Here is a 19,003-nt window from a genome sequence, read left to right as displayed (position 1 = left end):
ATGTAAACATAAATGCAGTAAATAGTGGTTCAGACTACAGGGACTCGGATGACCTGAGAAGTATGTCAAGTTGTGATGAATCGGGTGCCACAAGTAACAGTAGAAAGGAAGTTTGGTTTAACCCTTCAACTGACATGGAGGACCCTAAATTCCAGATTGGTTAGTGAACTGCAGACCTGTTTGGGGGCCTTAAACGTTTATGTCTAATGCTTATTTTTAAAACGTTTAGGGGCCCCAAAACTCTAAATTAACATATGTTTGGGCCCCAGATGCTTATTTTCCGAATGTTTGGGTCCTCGGATGCTCATATTTCAAAGGTTTGGGGTCCCAGATACTCATTTGTTGTATATTTGGGTTTCTGTTATTCACATATACTAACATGTTTAAAATATTCTACTACGCTATACAGGTATGAAGTTTGATAACACAAAAATTTTGAGAGCAGCTATTGTCCAATACTCTGTGAAGAATGTAAGAGAACTGCGATATGTGAAGACCGAATCACATAGGATAAGAGTAAGATGTCAAGAAAATTGTCCATGGTAATTGTATGCCTACAAACAGCAAGACTGCAGCTTAAGGATCAACACAATCCGAGACGAACATAGCTGCACGTTGGTCTGGCAAAACAGTAAGTTCCATGCGGGTTTTTTGGCCAAGAAATATCTATGTAAGTTCAGGTCGGAACCAAAGTTATCCATGAACAGTTTTATGGAAACAGTGAAGGAGGACTGTATGTATGAAATATCGAAATATTAATATTATAGAACAAGAGCAAAATGTGCAGCGGTTGTGACTGGACTTGTTGAGGAACAATACAAGATTTTTTGGGACTATGGGGAAAAGTTGAAGAAAACTAACCCCGGAAGTACTGTGCAAGTTGAGGGAATAAGAGGTGTGTTCAAGAAAATGTATGTATATTTGGGGGCATGTAAAGAAGGTTTCCAAGGCTGGTTGTAGGCCTGTGATAGGACTTGATGGGTGTTTTTTGAAGACTACACATGGGGGTCAATTATTGGCAGTGGTGGGGATTGATGGTGAGAATTGTATGTTCCCAGTTGCTTGGGCAGTCGTGGATGCAGAGAATAGAGCCAACTGGACTTGGTTTATAGAACTTTTGGTGGTGGATATAGTATAATAGTAGGGCTTAGACTTTCATATCCGACAAGCAAAAAGGATTGGTTGAAGCCCTAAATTAGTGTTGTGAAGGTGCAGAACACAGATGCTGCGCTAGACATTTGTACAACAATTTCACTCTCAAACATAAAGGGCTACAATTGTACCAGAGTGGAATGCAGTTATGAATGAGATGAAGATGGTGAATGAAGAAGCCTTCTGTTGGCTTAAGGAGAAGCCTATAGCTCAATGGACGAGATCCCTAGGAGCATATGAAGTGCGATATCTTGTTGAATAACTTGTGCGAAGCTTTCAATGCATCCATCGTTGTAGCTAGAGAAAAGCCTATAATCACAATGTTAGATAAGATAAGGCATCAACAAATGACACGGATGGCTGCAAAGAGGGAGATAGCTCAAAGGTGGGATTGTGCATATGGTCCAAAAATTGTAGGGATAATTGAGAAGGCTAAATCAGACGCAAGGTTTATGAGGGCAGATTATGCAAGTAATCAAAAATTTGAAGTTCGTAACATAGATGGTTTGAGGTGGAGTGTGGATTTGGTAATGAAAGGATGTGCATATAGGAAATGGCAACTGAGTGGAATTCCCTGTGCACATGTCGTTTTTGGTATGCTGTCAAGGAGAATAGACATAGATGAATTTGTAGATGAATATTACAAGAAGGAGAGATATTTGATGGCATACAACCCCGTGATTCAGCCAATGTCAGGGCCCGAACTTTGGCCTAAATTAGGAAAACACCCATTGAAGCCACCAGTGAAGAAGAAGCAGGTAGGTAGGCCTAAAAAGCTCAGAAATCTCAGACCAAACCACCCACTGGAGTTAAAATGACCTGAACAGGCATGCAAATGACGTGTAGAAGGTGTGGAGAAGCTGAACACAATAAGAGAATATGCACTGCACAAACGTAGCCTATTGATGTACCACAGTCACAGAAGCGGAAGAGAGAGAGAGAGAGCTGCAGCTACCTCAAAGGAAAATGCACCACAGTCACAGTCACAGAATCGGAAGGGAAAGAAGTCCAAAGCAGTCTAGATGTCATTGGATGTAGAAATGTAATTGAACTTTTTGGAATGAATTATGGATTTTGATGTTTTGGGAATGGTACCATGACAATATATGTGTTAAGTGTAAAAATACTCTTCATTGTGAGGGTTGAAGTTTCATTTGTGATGTCGTATATTAGATTTTATAAATTAATGTGTGCTACCAATGTATACAGGTTTTTATGTTGCATCTACACTTGAAGCTGTTGTTAATTTTGTACTGAAAACTGTTGTTAAAGTGACGGGGTATCTATTGTAAGCAGTTGAATAGAAAAGGGGCATTTTCCACCGTTTTTTCAAAGGTATGGGACCAACAATCCACAACATACGAAATGTTGGGGGCTTTATCTGCACTATATACCTAACGTTTGGGGTTTTCACTACAAGATTTACCAAACGTTTGGGTGTTAATATTTGCATATTTATTCGACAACAAAATTGGTCAATGTTAACAGTGAACATGTACAAAACACCACAAAATTGCAACTGCATTTAAGACTTCATTAACATAAGGGAAGTAGGTTACACCATGAAGAAATGATGATTACAGATCCAGGTAAAAAACCTGAAAACCCCCTATGCATATTTAACTGCAAATCCACTTCACAAACATTCCACATACAAACCCACAAAACCAAATCTTTCATACCCCACCTCCATTCGAACGGAGTTACCTAATTTCAACTTCCATCTCTCGTCTCGACCTCAGAAGACCAAGTATCAGCTCCCTTGATCTCTGATACATTGGGAGATCCCACTAAAGAAATAACGTACAACCGTGCAGATCCATACCTCGTGGACAGGTAAGAAATCGTCTACCTGGGTTCAAGTTAGTCCACGATGTCTTCATCTGGGCACGAGTTCCGCACTTGCACACTGGCATCTCCATTACTTCTACGTTCGGTTTAGGATGTTGCTAAAGAGTGAGAAATTGACAACTGACAGACAATTTATTAGGGTTGTACTTGTATTCTTCATTTGAAGGGAACCGAACAAGTAAAAAATGGCATGAAAATGTGTTTGAATTGTTTGGACGATTTTATCCTCTTTTATTTTGGTTAAAAGTGGTTAATTTTTTATTTGGACGGTCAACTGACGGGCGTTTGGACGATTTCCGTTCAAAAGGGCCTTCACTGCAACGAATATAAAGGTTAGGGATGACTGCTGCCACAAATCAAAGGTTTGGGGAAAGTCTACAAATGTTTTAAAGGTTTGTGGCTTTTGTTGCAATCTTCCCTATTTTTGCAATTAAAAATGGCACCTAGGTGCCAATTCTCTACCAAATGGTTTCATTTCTTCTTCTTCTTTTTTTATTTTATTTTTTCATTTTTGCACACAAGTCCTCTATCAATTTGCACTCAAGGTCCCTCAACTTTAATCTTGTACAGTTTGATCCTCAAATTTTGACATTCATTTCAATCATGTCCTCGATAAATTCCACCCAGGTTTTCTAAACTTGTTCACTTTGGACATGAAATTCACAATTTTGCACACTTTTAGTCCATTTCCCCCTCATTTTGCTTTATTCGCTTTGGTTATTTTTACCTATAAAATCATAAATTACACAATTGTGAATATTAATTCACTCACTTAATCAATAATAAGTTTAGTTTAAATATTAAATAAGTGTACAAAAATGCACTTATCAATTGACCATTACAATTTATTAATTTTATTGATCACATTTATCCAGGTCACAACGCTTCCATCCAACCCATTTCGCCCTACAACCATGGACACAACAGTACCTCCACAATGCCACCACCCACATCACTACCGCATCGCACATAGATCTTCACCATAACCTATCACCATTGCCTAAAAATGCACTACACACATCCAACACAGATTTCCACAAACTACAACCTACCTCCACAAACTACCACCACAACCCTAAATAGTAATGATACGTTCCAAATCATGTTCCAATTAATTTTCCTTACTTAACTTAAATGTGTTGTTTTAAATAGTATTATGGCAAATAAGGGTCATTTCCAAGCAAAGGATTGATTCAATTATGTCAATTGCGCACTAAAAGGTAAAATTAATAATAATAGATGAATTAGATTAAATGGGGGGTTTTGGTTTGTTGAACTAAGGAAAACGATAAATTTAAATTAGAAGAGACTTGAAATCTGAAACAAACAAAGTGGTTCTTGATTGAATGCGGGAAAATATGATTGGGGGATATTTTGTCACCACGAGAATGATTTTCAAGTCAATTACCACAATAGATTTTCGTTCTCAAAATTAACAACAATTCGAAAATAATTATAAGCTCAATTACCTCAATCTCTTCTTACATGCTAGTGAATAAAACAAGTTCTTTACTCAATCATATTCATTAAACAACCTAGAACAAGCTCTCTAAATTTGATTTAACAAACGCACTATGACAAAATAGATGAATTGAATTAAGGGTAAATTCGCAAGCTCGATTTACTAACTTAAGTGTTAATCCACATACATTCAATTGAAAATTCTTCATAATCTATCGAAATGTAATTGCTACTAGGTTTTAGAATCAATAGCTATCACGTACTACTAATCCCAAAATAGCATCCATCGAAACAACTTAATCATTTAGTTATACACCTAAACTATCAAGAAGAACAAAATAAATATCTAACACAATGGATTAAACACATTAATCAAGAGAATTATAAATGACAAATTAATTGAAAATCATAAATCGGGTTTGAAATAATCCCCAATCACAATATATATTTAGTTACCCATGAAATATTCACAAATAACTAACAATTTCTTATAGAACATTGATGAAAAAGGTGAAAAGAAAAACTTATTGATAAAGAGAGAAATGGTAGAAAATCCTTCAATATCAATGGGTCATCTTCTCCAAGCTAATGCACCATCTCCATGTTTCAATCTTCCGCAAAATATCTAAGAAAATATCGGTGAAAAAAAAAATACAAGAAGAAGAAGAAGCTGCCCCCTAAAGTTCGAAGAGTCCAAGAATGAAAATCTTGTGTTTGGTTGAATGTTTTAACATAAAACCTAAAGAAATTTGCAATATTGGTCCTGACACTTTGAAAACAACTAAAAATGACTCGGGTGGTGCCTAGGCGTCACAGTTTCTGTATCTACTCGAGCTGGACAAATATATTTTATTTTTTTTTGAAATATCCTCTTTCAACGTCTTCATGCTTCCTTTATCTTTTTCATCTTTTCTCGCATAAATACCTTCTAATCATCGTTCAAAGTCGGGTTTTCACCTACATAATAAAAATAGCTAAATTAAGTAATAAATCGCTAATGAGACTCACAAATATCTATGTTTAATGGCCCGGAGTAGTGCAAAAACCCGCACTTATCACACTCCCAAACTTAAATCTTTGTTAGTCCTCGAACAAAGCCATACAAACAAGCATACAAACACGTAAATTAAAACCAAACGATAATACTATAATAACAAACACTCGAACTCTTACATAGTTTGCCACTTTGCTTCAAGCCTTACATTATGCACTTATGAAATGTTTACAAAAATGCTACAACAAACACTCTTTAAATTATACCATGCTTGACTTGTGTGTGTGTGTGGTCATTCCAATTCATCGCAATTCAATGGTCAAATTTTCCTTTCCCACTTGTGGGATGTACACTCTCCCAAACTTGATATTTTCATTCTAGCCTAAGGTGTCAAAAACTTAAGGTTGCCCTCAAATCACTCAACCTTTCCCTCTCAAATTTGGTTGGGTTGAACCGAAAAAATAGATCATCTAGTCATGTATTAATTCATCAAAAATTTTGAGTGCTTAGACCACAAACTTATGTTAGGCAAATTACTCACAATCGATCAATTCTTCAACAAAATCACCTTAGATGCTTATAGCATCCCTTTTATTTTTCTTCATTTTTCTAATGTAGGTAGTTCTCGCTCTGGTCCCAAAGGGTAGCTTCTTCATTCGTAGATCGTCTCCTACACATTGGTGATGCATAGGGCCAGATTACTCAATGCTGACTCACACACCTTAGGGTAGGCAACTTTTTCCTGCAGATTTTTTTTTTATGAGATATTAATAGATGGAAAACAACATCTAACTTTCATTTGAAGTCTAAGAACATTCCACAAAATCAATCACTGAGTTGGGAATTTATACAATTCTAAATAATTTCTTTCACAGGTTCAACCACCCCCACACTTATCCTTTCATTGGTAGAGTAATTGAAGAATTTCTAATAGCATGGTCACTTAAGTTCGTTAACAACCTACAAGTGCAACCAACAAGTACATGTGATGAATCTCATGACCCAAGTGCTCAATAAAGAGTCAATCATGGAATAAGTGGATGAAAATAAACAACACATAGCATTCATGTTCCCAATTCATAAATCAATGCAATGCAATATTCAAAATGCAATTGGCAAAACTATGAAACAACACAAACGAGTATAAAATAAATAAATAAGTGTTTAACCCGAATTTTTAAGTTTTTAGCGAGAACACACAAACCACAAAATTCTACAAAAATTTTTAACATGAATTTTTAAATTTTTAGCAAGAACAAAATTAGCACAAACCACAAAATTCCACAAAAAATTTAGCACATACCACCCCACCCCCAAACTTAAATTGCACATTGTCCTCAATGTAAAAGCAAAAAGAAATAGAAAGCGCAAGAGGTTCAAATACTCCCCTAGTGGTGATGACGATGATGGCTGTGATGATGGTTGGGGACCATTGGCGACAAAAATTCACAAAAACAAAAATAAATGTCATCTCTCATGCTTCTTCGATCGGATCCTCCAATCGCATTTCCTCCATTTTTGTGGTATGAAAGGTTCAAAATATGGCTTTAATCGATGCTCATTTACCTTAAACTCTTTCTCAGACTGAAGGCTTTTGATTTCTACTGCACCATGAGGAAAGACATTAGTAACAACAAAAGGGCCAATCCATCGAGAACGTAATTTACCTGGAAATAACTTAGGGTGCGAGTGGAAAATAACTTTTTGTCCAACAACAAAAGCCTTTCTTGAAATCATTTTATCATGGTACGCCTTAGTTTTTTCCTTGTAAATTCTTGAACTTTCATAAGCATCATTTCGAATTTCCTCAAGTTCATTGAGTTGAAGCTTTCTTTGATCACTCGCTACACCTAGGTCCATGTTGCATTGCTTGACTGCCCAAAATGCCTTGTGTTCGAGTTCAACCGGGAGATGACAAGGCTTACCATGAACTAACCGATAAGGGGACATGTCAATCAGTGTTTTGTATGTCGTCCTATAAGCCCAAAGTGCATCATTGAGGCGGAGACTCCAATACTTTCTATTGGGATTCATAGTTTATAGATTTGACCTCTCGGTTAGACACTTCGACTTGCCCAATAGTTTGCGGATGATAAGGTGTAGCCACTTTATGGGTGATGTTGTATCTTTTCAATAGAGCCCAAAAGGAGTGGTTGCAAAAATGTAGTCTTCCATCTCTAATAATAGCTCTTGGTGTTCCAAACCTTGCAAAAATGTTGGATGTAACAAAATCTACAACCACTTTAGAATCATTAGTTCGAGTGGCCCTTGCTTCCACCCATTTTGACACATAATCAATGGCAAGAATGATGTAAAGGTTACCATAAGATGAAAGGAAAGGTCCCATGAAATCAATGCCTCAAACATAAAAAATTTCAACAAAAAGTACGGGTGTTTGTGCCATTTGATTTCAGGCTCCCAACGTACCTACTCTTTGACATCGATCATAAGATTTGCAAAAGAGGAATGCATCTTTGAATAGGATGGGCCAATAGAATCCACTTTCAAACACCTTGAGAGCAGTCCTTTTTGCTCCAAAATGTCCACCACATGAATAGGAGTTACAAAAGGTAAAAGTTGAATGAAATTCATTTTCATGCACGTACATTCTTATCAATTGATCAGGTATTCCACAAGTACGGCTCATCCCACACAAAATACTTGGCCATAGCCTTGAGTTTTTGCCTTTAAGCGGTGGTCAAGTCACTTGGAATTTTCTTAGTGACTAATAGTTCACTATATCCGCAAACCAAGGAAATGTGTCCGTGGCGAGAAGCAATTGGTCATTGGGAAAGCTTTCTTGCAATGGGAGAGTTTCTCTCTCATAGATAAGGCAACTCAAGTGGTCGGCCACAGAATTTTCACTCCCCTTTTTGTCTTCAATCTCAAGGTCAAACTCTTGTAAGAGGAGTATCCATCTAATGAGTCTTAGTTTTGCCTCTTTCTTGGCAAGAAAGTACCTAAGAGCTGCATGATTAGAAAAGACAGTTACTTTAGTGCCAATAAGATATGAACGGAATTTCTCTAAGGTAAAAATAACTGCTAAAAGCTCTTTTTCAGTTGTAGAATAATTGAGTTGGACATCATTCAAAGTTCTTGATGCATAATATATAACATGAGGCGTCTTTCCAACTCGTTGTCCTAAAAGGCTCCCAATGCAAAGTCACTTGCATCACACATCAACTCAAATGGCATGTTCCAATCTGGTGGTTGAATGATGGGTGCCGATGTCAAAAGTTCCTTTAAGCTTTCGAATGCCTTTTTACAATCTTCATCAAAGTGAAATGGCACCTCCTTTTGCAACAGCCTGCATAGTGGTCTTGCACATTTGGAAAAATCCTTGATAAACCTTCGATAAAATCCTGCATGTCCAAGAAAAGAACGAACCTCTCTCACACTTGTTGGAGGAAGTAAAGAACAAATTAGATCAATTTTAGATTTATCTACTTCTATCCCCTTGAAAGAAATGACATGGCCTAACACTACGCCTTGATCAACCATAAAATGACATTTTTCCCAATTAAGTACTAGGTTAGTATCCATACATCTTTTAAGCACAAGTGTGAGATTTTCTAGGCAACTATCAAAGGTATTACCATAAACACTAAAATAATCCATAAAGACCTCAATGATGCTTTCAATATAATCGGAGAATATACTTATCATGCATCTTTGAAAGGTTGCGGGAGCATTGCAAAGGCCGAAGGGCATGCGCCGATAAGCAAAGGTGCCAAACGGGCAAGTGAATGTTGTTTTCTCTTGGTCCTCCGGAGCAATTACAATTTGGTTATAACCTGAATAACCATAAAGAAAACAATAATGAGAATGACCTGCTAACCTTTCCAACATTTGATCAATAAAGGGTAAAGGAAAGTGATCTTTTCGGGTTGCACAATTAAGTTTTCTATAATCAATAAAAACCCTCCAACCCGTTTGGGGCCGAGTTGGTACAAGCTCGTTCTCTTCATTCATCACCACTGTGATTTCAGATTTGTTTAGAACAACTTGGACCGGGCTTACCCACTTGCTATCGGAGATGGGAAAGATGACAACAACGTCTAGCAATTTCAAAATTTCTTACTTCACCACCTCCATCATGGGAGGATTCAAGCGACGTTGTGCTTCTCTTGATGGCTTTGCTCCATCTTCGAGCAATATCCAATGCATGCACATAGAAGAGCTTATCCCCTTGATATCGGCTATTGTCCAACCAATAGCTATTTTGTGTTCTTTGAGCACACGGATAAGCATATCTTCTTGAAGTGTTGTGAGATTCTTTGCAATAATCACCAGTAGTGTTTCTCCTTCTCCCAAATATACATACTTCAAATGCTTAGGAAGAGGTTTGAGTTCCAAAGTAGGGGCCTACATCACCGAAGGTAAAAGTTTCTCTTTAGATATCGGAAGAGTAATATAGGAGAGATCATACCTTGGTGATATTCTTGGTAGTGACTCAAGTGATGCGCGATTTCAACAACATCCTTGCACACTTGTAAATTTTTGCTCAACCTGGTGAGATTGTTAGCATCAATGCTTTTAATCAAAGTGGTATCCAATGCATCTTCATTTGATAATTCAAAAACTTTTTGTACTAATGAATCTATTATATCAATTGAAAAATAAGCGTGAACATCACTAAGGATACCTCATTACTTCAAAGATGTTGAAGCGAATAATCTCACCATCAAACTCCATTGTCAATGTACCATCATGCACATCTATCTTTGTACGCACAGTCCTCATAAATGGTCTTCCCAAGAGCAACGGTGGTGATAAAGATATTGGTTCATCTTGCATGTCAAGAACATAGAAATCTGCCGGAAAAATCAATTGATTTACCTGTACCAAAACATCCCCCAACACACCCTTTGAAAATGCATTAGATCTATCAGCAAGTTGAATAAAAACACTGGTTTCTTTAAGTGATCCTAGATTTAAGGAAGCATAAATAGAATATGGCATGACATTAATACATGCTCCTAAATCTAGCATTGTCTTTTCAAACCTAGTGTTACCAATAATGCAAGGGATGGTAAAACTTCTAGGGTCCTTACATTTTGGTGGAAGTTTCTTTTGCAAGACTGCTGAGACATTTTTTCCTACACTTACCACACCATTACCTTTCAATCTATGCTTGTTAGTGCACAAATCCTTGAGAAACTTTGCATAACAAGGCACTTGATAAATTGCATCCAAAAGTGGTATGTTTACTTGAACCCTGCGAAAAGCTTCCAAGATTTCTTTCTCATGTTCATCCTTTTTAGACTTTGCAAACCTGCTAGGAAATGGAAGGGAGGGAACATAAGTAGGAACAGAACTTTTAGATTCTACCTTAGTTCCCGCAGTTGGAGTCGTAGCTTCATCTTTTTCACATGCTAAATTCTTCTCTTGCATTGACTCCTCAATTTGATCTTTCATTTTCCTTGGTGCCACTTCCAAAGTTTTTCCACTTTTTAGTGTCACGACGCTAGCATTTTCTCTCAGGTTGATTGCTTGAGAAGGAAGTTTTCCCGATCCTTGAGCCTCCAATTTACCCACCGTGTTGGCCAATTGGCTCACTTGTGTCTCCAAATTCTTGATTGAGGTCTTTGTCTCTTATTGAAATTGTATAGTACTAGAAGCCAAGGACTTAACCATATCCTCAAGAGACATTTCTGAACTTTGAGGCGGAGTTTGTTGACGAGGTTGAGGGTGTTTGCCCGGGGGATGATTAAACTATGATTATGGATCTATGAAATGATTTCCTACACAATTGAGATTAGGATGATCTCTAAATCCAGGATTATATGTGTTAGCATATGGATCATATCTCTATCTCTATTGCATTGGAAATCCCCCAATGGCATTCCCTTGCTCTGAGGCTCCATCTTGTAGTGTTGGGTGTGCCTTGGTATGATGTCCCAAAATAGAACAAATCCCACCGACTTTTGCTTGTTGCATTGTCCCAAGTGCCATTTGCTGCACAAGCGATGTAAGACCGGCTAATTATCGTTCAATTTGAAAGGTTGCTCCTACCTCACTTGCTTGTTTAACCGGTGTCGCTTCTCTACTACCAAATTGTTGTGAGTTTGCGCCATGTTGGCTATCAAATCCCTAGCAACTGCCGGTGTTTTATCCATTAAAGCTCCTCCACATACCGCATCAATCATACTTCTCTCCATCGGGAGCAATCCTTCATAGAAATATTATAGAAGTAATTGCTCACTAATTTGGTGGTTTGGGCAACTAGCACATAGCCTTTTGAATCTCTCCCAATAATCATAGAGATTTTTTCCTTGAGATTGTCGAATGCAACAAATTTTTTTCTGATATTTGTAGCCTTTGAAGCTAGGAAATACCTATCCAAGAAGAGCTATTGCATTTCATTCCACGTAGTAATAAGACCGACCAGCAAATAATAGTCATTCCTTAGCAGTGTCTGCAAGAGAAAAAGGGAACCACATGAAACTCCTTCAAATGCTTATTTGGATCTTCTCCGACGAATCCATGAAATGTGGGAAGTAGATGAATCATCCCGGACTTTAGTTCAAATCCACCTCCACTTGAGGATATTGAATGCATAGAGGTTGTTGAACAAAAATTGGAGCTGCAAGTTCCTTTAAGGTCCGATTTGCATCCGGCATTTCGGGCTCTATGTGTTCGGAGTCACTTGAGGATCAATGCTCAATCGCCTTAGATGTCTAGTTGGAGAAATGTCTTCTCCACTTTCCAATGTGTCGGCTTCTTTTCTTGATCTTAGGTTGTAGTGTGTTATAGGCTCTTTGCTCATTCACAACCTAAATGACAAAGAAAAAAAACAAAAATAAATAGAAAAACAATAAAAAGAAAAATATTGCACTTAACAAATTGATAGAACAATCCCTAGCAAAACTGCGCCAAAATTGATATGTTCCAATTAATTTTTCTTACTTAACTTAAATGTGTCTTTTTAAATAGTATTATGGCAAGTAAGGGTCATTTTCCGCAGAGGATTGATTCAATTATGTCAATTGCCCACTAAAAAGTAAAATTAATAATAATAGATTAAATAGATTAAATGAGGGGTTTTGGTTTGTTGAACTAAGGAAAACGATAAATTTAAAGTAGAAGAGACTTGTAATCTGAAACAAACAAAGTGGTTCTTGATTGAATGCGAGAAAATGTGATTGGGGGATATTTCATCACCACGATAATGATTTTCAAGTCAATTACCACAATAGATTTTCGTTCTCAAGATTAACAACAATTCGAGAATAATTATAAGCTCAGTTACCTCAATCTCTTCTTACATGTTAGTCAAATGAAACAAGTTCTTTACTCAATCCTATTCATTAAACAACCTAGAACAAGCTCTCTAGATTTACTCAATCTTTGAACCAGCTCGTTAAATTTATTTTTTATTTTTTATTTTTTAAATATCCTCTTTCAATGTTTTCATGCTTCCTTTATCTTTTTCATCTTTTCTTGCATAAATATCTTCTAATCATCGTTCAAAGTCGGGTTTTCACCTACACAATAAAAATAACTAAATTAAGTAATAAATCGCTAATAAAACTCAAAAATATCTATGTTTAATGGCCTGGAGTAGTGCAAAAACCCGCACTTATCAAGTAACCCCAACACCATCGCACTACAAATTGAATAGGCCACCACCAACAAATCTGGCCAACAAACAAAATTGAAAAACTCGCCAACAAATTTGGCAACCACCAATTTTATTGAAGTAGACACCGTTAGTGCATCATGATTCAGTCGCCAACAGAAACCACACTAGTCCGTCACATTTTTTTAGGCACGCTACATCAATTGAAGTAGACAAAAGCATATATCGAATTTTAGAATTTACTATTGCGTTTGAGGCATGATTGAGAGTCGGCTTAGTCGTGACTAGAAATAGTTATAGCAACAGAGATGATGTGTGAAAAGTGTATTTTTGCACACACATTTAATACCTAAATATACTTTTAATTGATTAAATGAATGAAATTCTACTCACATTTAGGTAACATTTGCTTTTGTAGGTCGAGAATCACCCATGGAATGAGAGCAAGGCAAAATGAGGAAAAATGGACTAAAACTGTACAAATTTGTAAAGTTGGGAACCCAAATGCACAACGGTAGGAAGTGGAGGACTCATAATAAAAATTTTGGAGGGTGTAATTGAAAGAAAGTCAAGATTCGAGGACCAAATTGTACAAGTTCAAAGTTGAGGGACCAAGTGTGCAAATATGGGGAGACCCGTGCCTTGGCGCCAATGCCATAGTGTCCCTTTCCGACGCCACAATGCCTCATTTCATCTTTAGGGACCCTTTTGCCAACTTTTGAAAGCCCAGAGACTTAGCTACAAATTTTCTAGGTTTTAACATAAAAACTAAATCTGGATTTCTTGCTGATTCATTCTGCCGGTTTTCTTCTTTTACTTTGCTTTTGCTTTTGCTTTTGCTTTTCTTTTTCTTTTTCTTTTTCTTTTTCTTTTCTTCATTTTTTCCTTTTATTTCCTTTTCAATCACTTGGCATTTTGGCGCAAATCAGGAGTACAACAAGGAGAATAAAATAACTAAAGATGGAGATTAATTGAGGAACTCAAGATTTAAGCAAATCCAACCAAAAAGGATTTTATCTTAAATCTTGTATTTTTCTTTATTATTTTCTATCATTTGTGATGTATTGGATGAATATTCATCTTTATTATCATACATATAATATGGGCTAATTTCTTGTATTGAGATTTGTAGTATTATTAGTTTAACTTAGTTTTAATTAAGTTTAATAATGCCCTTTAATATTAAGTTATTTATTAATGTGTTTTTACTATTGTTATTATTGCATTTTCATTTATGTGGCCAATGTATAATTATGTTTAGTGATTTGTACATCATCAGAGAGAAGATGGTGCATTTTAGATCAAATAGTATAAACCCTAGGATTGTGTAGGGGATAGAGATATACCTCTAGTCCTAGGTAACCCTTTGATTTATTTTCACAAATATTTAATACGATTGTTTGGTTTTAATCGACATAGAGATATAGTAGGTTAAACCAATCAATTAGGATTAATTGCGCTCGAAAGAGGTAATTAACTAAAATTAAAAAATCGGGTGTAATATTGTAAATGAGTAATTTGTTAATTGACTAAAATTAATCAGGTGACGTTTAAATGAGATCATGAATCCCAGTCATGTCTGCTTCTAAAATTTTCAAGATTTTTACATTTTCTTATTTTGTAGATTTTTTTAGTTCTCTTCCAAAATCAAATCTTTATTGCGTGTTCTTTTTTATTGTTAGAATTAAATTAATTAAAGTTGTGTAATCGAAAGTAAACATTCCTCGAGGGATTATTGACAATTCGAACTCAAAAAGTCCACTTTATTACTTGAACGCGACCCGTTCAATTACGGCATGCAGTTTTAGCGAACAATGTGTGAACGGGTAAATCAAAGAAGCCAAAGATCTCTTCACTAAATCTCTTTCGCCAATTCCAATTCTTTCCAAGGAATTCGTCATCATCGATATTTGTCTTGCTATCATCGTTCTACCCACGACTCCAATTATTGTTCTTTTGTAGACTACGTCGGAAGGATGTTGATTTTGAGAAGATGTAATCGAGTGATTGTGTGAGATAATGAACATTTCAGTGGGAGAAGGGAAAGATTTTGGGTTAGTTGATTGAGGAGAAATTATGGAAGAGAGAAAGAAAGGGGGTTCTAAGTGGGGTACGATACACCTTTCCTTTTCAATTAATTTAATTTAATAATATTAATATTAGTATTTAAAAACTAAAGTGTCACCTAATTTTTGAATAAATCATTTTTAAACCTTGCTTTTGAAATTGGAAGTTAAAAATCATGCGTAGTTGTAATTTGCCCATGATGTTATCTATCAAATGATCATCATGATTTTAGGTGAAATTGGAAGTTAAAAATCATGCGTAGTTGTAATTTGCCCATAATGTTATCTATCAAATGATTATCATGATTTTAGGTGACATTGGGTCCATTGTTTCATTGTCTAATAAAAGATGATGATCATTACTAGAGATGGCAGTGGGGCGGGTTCGGAGCGGGACGCCCCCGCAACGCCCCACCCACGCCGCCCCGCGACCCGCCCCGTCTCAAACGGGGCGGGGCGAGGCTACTCCCCATTTGTCACCACGTTTAATTTTATTTATTTTATTTTTTTTTTACATCCCCGCCCCGCCTCGTGCCCAGCGACAAGGCGGGTTTTTTTGCCCCATTCGAGGCGGGGCGAGGCAAGACGGATTTTTTTGCCATCACTAATCATTACTGATGATACATAGTATTACTTATTCTTTAAAGAGCCATTGTTTTATGATCACATTGAAAAAGAGCTCCCTAGAAAAGTTTTTGTCTATAAGACGTTCATTTTACTTCAACTATGAAGTTATCTTTACTGTAAATAACCTTTTTCATCATCCTCTTTCTCTTTCTCTTTCTCGTCTACGCTGCCACCCTGCAATCACATGATTTTATTATGTTTTTACTAGCTAGGGAGTTTAAGTATAAGAAAGAAAAGGAGGACATGGTGGAAGGGTAAGGAGAAGGGGCCATAGAATAGGGGAAAAAACACAAGGGAATAATAAAAATAAGGGAAGGAGAGACTATGCTCAACACGGGGTGTCAAGGACTGCAACTATATTTAGCTCATTGACCCACTTGTAGTCACAATTTTTTTCAACTTTGTCCACACTTTGTAAATATCAGTTTAAGTTGTAATTTCCTATCAGATTAATAGTTTATTTCAATTGTAAAAGAATTATGTTACTTGTACACATTCATTATGATTTCTCAACTTTTAAATATCTATTTTTTTTTAATTTAAGTTATTATATGATAGTAATTAGTATATGAAATCTTATCAAACTCACTAATATCTGCCTCCTATACCAACAATTGTAATTTATTGCTTTAGTTAGTCAATAAACAACCTATTTTTAATACATTCAAATTTTCTAGTTGTAAAGCTTTCTTTAAATCTTTTTTAAGTTCTGAATCAATTGAGAACATATCAAAGGTAGTCTAGTAAAGTAAACTAGTGCCGCCCCTTTCTTTGCTACAAAGAAAGACGCCTCGTGATACGAAGGATGATTTTGAAAACAACTGTGCTACATGCACAGACCCTTTAGCACAGGGTCTGTACAGGTGCACACACATGGGGGTGGACCTCATGTGAGAGCCCTTGTACAGGCCCTGTGCATAGGGGCTTGTTGCAAGAGGCTTAATTCTTTTGAAGAACAAGCCACGGAGCCTAAGTTTATAGTGGTTGCATACATGAGTGTTAAGAAAGAATCTTACATCCATTAAATATAAAAACGGTAATCAACATATTGAGTTAACCTTTTAGACGAAACTTTAACACTAAATTGTAGGAAGATGATATGATTAAGAAGACACATTAATTGGATTTATCCCGATATATCTACGATGAAATAAAATCACTGTTATAAAACCCGAATTGGACCGATCAGTTCGATCCAGAAACCGTCATATCGGACCCAAGTCGGGTTCGAGTTACATAATTTTCTTGCTAGACAATTCACCTGTTAAAAATCCATTGAACCACAGATTTTTTCACAAAAAAAATTCACATTTAAGAGATTAAGTATGACATATTTCAAAATTAAAAAACAGGGTTTAATATATTAAAAATCAAATATTATTTAAATTTTATTTATGAAATAGTTAATTAAAAATATATTTTATTAATTCAATATATTAAGGTCATAATTCCATAATTTTGTCACAAATTATCGAATTAATTGATCCCAAATAAAAAAATTTATATCTCACAATTTATTCATCGATCACAAATAAAAAAATTTATATATCACAATTTATTACAAATTTTATAAATCACAACTTATTTTGAAGTAACAAATCATCAAATTATTGATCATGAATTAACAAATTTATATATCACACATTATTTATTAACCACAATTTACCTGTTTCATTGGTTGCATATTGTTTATTGGTCCCACATTATCCAATTTATTGATCACAATCAGCCAAATAATTTGTGATCACCACCACCACCATCTCACCATTGCCTCCAGTTTCATTGTAGCCAACGTCACTACCACCATAACTACCACCACCACTACTTTACAACCATCGTGATGGCATTGCTTGCACCACTTGGTTGATTCAATAGAGACTCTACTAATCCACAACCTCCCCAACCATTAACACCGAGGCCAACACAATCACCATCACATCTACATCAAATCCAAAATCAAAACCACCACCACCACATTCACCATAGATCCACACCAAATCACCTATTGCAGCGTTGGACCACCATCTTCCCCGCAATCATGAGTCGATTTCTTCATGTTGCAGCCTCCAAAACATACTGCCCAAGTTTCCCTTCACTTTGTAACCTCCAATCAAGCCCATATCCACAATGCAAATGTTAGATCTGCCTGTAAAATAGATAGATTTGTGTGTAGCCGGAGAGGAAGGTGGATGGAGGTTCCAAAGAGGATGACATTGCCGTAGAGTAGCTCCTCAGCCATCTACACTTGCAATCCTCAGCCATTTGTGTGGGCGGTGATGGATATAGGAGTAACGATATAGAGAGAGAGAGAGAGAGAGAGAGAGAGAGAGAGAGAGAGAGAGAGTGGTAATTAATTTAGTTAGTAATATTAAACAAATAACTATAACCTGATTTATGAAATGTTAGACTTTAAATTAGATTAATGAAATGTAATCTTTTAAAAAAAGGCTTAGATGTAATTTCCTCTTTTTCCACTAACCCGCTAGCCCATTTATTGTTGAACCGACCACGCCTTAGTCTTTGTATAGTGTATACAAGCCCCTTACAACACTGATTTCTCCGACAACTCTTCAATCTTCACAATTCAAGATTGTTGCAAAATCAAAAACCCTCAGCCGTTTCCCGATCTCCCTACAGTTCAACCTCTCAAAAATCCAAATCTTCAATAATTTCAAGGAAGGTTTAATAGATGAAAGAAGAACATGTAAGTCTGAATTTTTTTTCTTTTTGGTACCGTTTTCACCATTTTTGGACCTGTTCAATAATTTATTTGTGGCTTCCATAATATAGTAATTGATCTTGTAGATCATTTGTGGTTTCCATTTTCCATTTCTCCATTTTGGACTAGTACTTATGAATCAATTGATTTGTTGTACAATTGTGCTGCTGGAAATATTTATTCGGTTTGGTCCACTATTTCCTCTTCATCATTTATAATCTTTATTTGACAGCATTAATTTCTTTAAGTTTAACAATTATGCTTCTGAATAAGTTATAATCTCTATAATATATTAATATATGTGTACTATTGGGTTTTTGATACCCAATAAATTTCAAACTATGATGTTGCTCGTTTTTATTTTTCAGTCGGCTTAGCCAAATGATTGAACGAAATTTAACACCACAATCAAGACGATACGAGCCAAGGGTTAATTGAGCCACTCGAAGTAACCTAAATATTTTAGTGTTGCTCGTGACCCAATCCGCTTCCTTGGATGGCCATAATTGAGAGGGATTACTTGTGAGCCCATTTACCTATCTATTGGGCCT

At 36.1% G+C, this 19,003-nt stretch overlaps 2 protein-coding genes across 2 annotated transcripts; both read right to left on the bottom strand.

The window, feature by feature from the left end:
* Positions 1-6,128: 6,128 nt before the first annotated feature.
* LOC111392379 lies at positions 6,129-8,105 on the bottom strand. The gene is made up of 4 exons (XM_023017712.1): positions 7,886-8,105; positions 7,534-7,816; positions 7,025-7,478; positions 6,129-6,200 (listed from the first exon to the last, which is right to left on the bottom strand). Exons 1-4 carry the CDS (start codon positions 8,103-8,105, stop codon positions 6,129-6,131), a joined length of 1,029 nt encoding a protein of 342 aa, XP_022873480.1.
* Positions 8,106-9,535: 1,430 nt separating this feature from the next.
* LOC111392378 lies at positions 9,536-10,876 on the bottom strand. Its single transcript, XM_023017711.1, has 3 exons — positions 10,141-10,876; positions 9,949-10,058; positions 9,536-9,823 (listed from the first exon to the last, which is right to left on the bottom strand). Exons 1-3 carry the CDS (start codon positions 10,874-10,876, stop codon positions 9,536-9,538), a joined length of 1,134 nt encoding a protein of 377 aa, XP_022873479.1.
* Positions 10,877-19,003: the final 8,127 nt, after the last annotated feature.

Source organism: Olea europaea, unplaced genomic scaffold, assembly GCF_002742605.1.
Source record: "Olea europaea var. sylvestris unplaced genomic scaffold, O_europaea_v1 scaffold926, whole genome shotgun sequence".
In the NCBI taxonomy this organism is placed as follows: domain Eukaryota; kingdom Viridiplantae; phylum Streptophyta; class Magnoliopsida; order Lamiales; family Oleaceae; genus Olea; species Olea europaea.
This window is presented reverse-complemented; position numbering and strand designations above follow the sequence as displayed.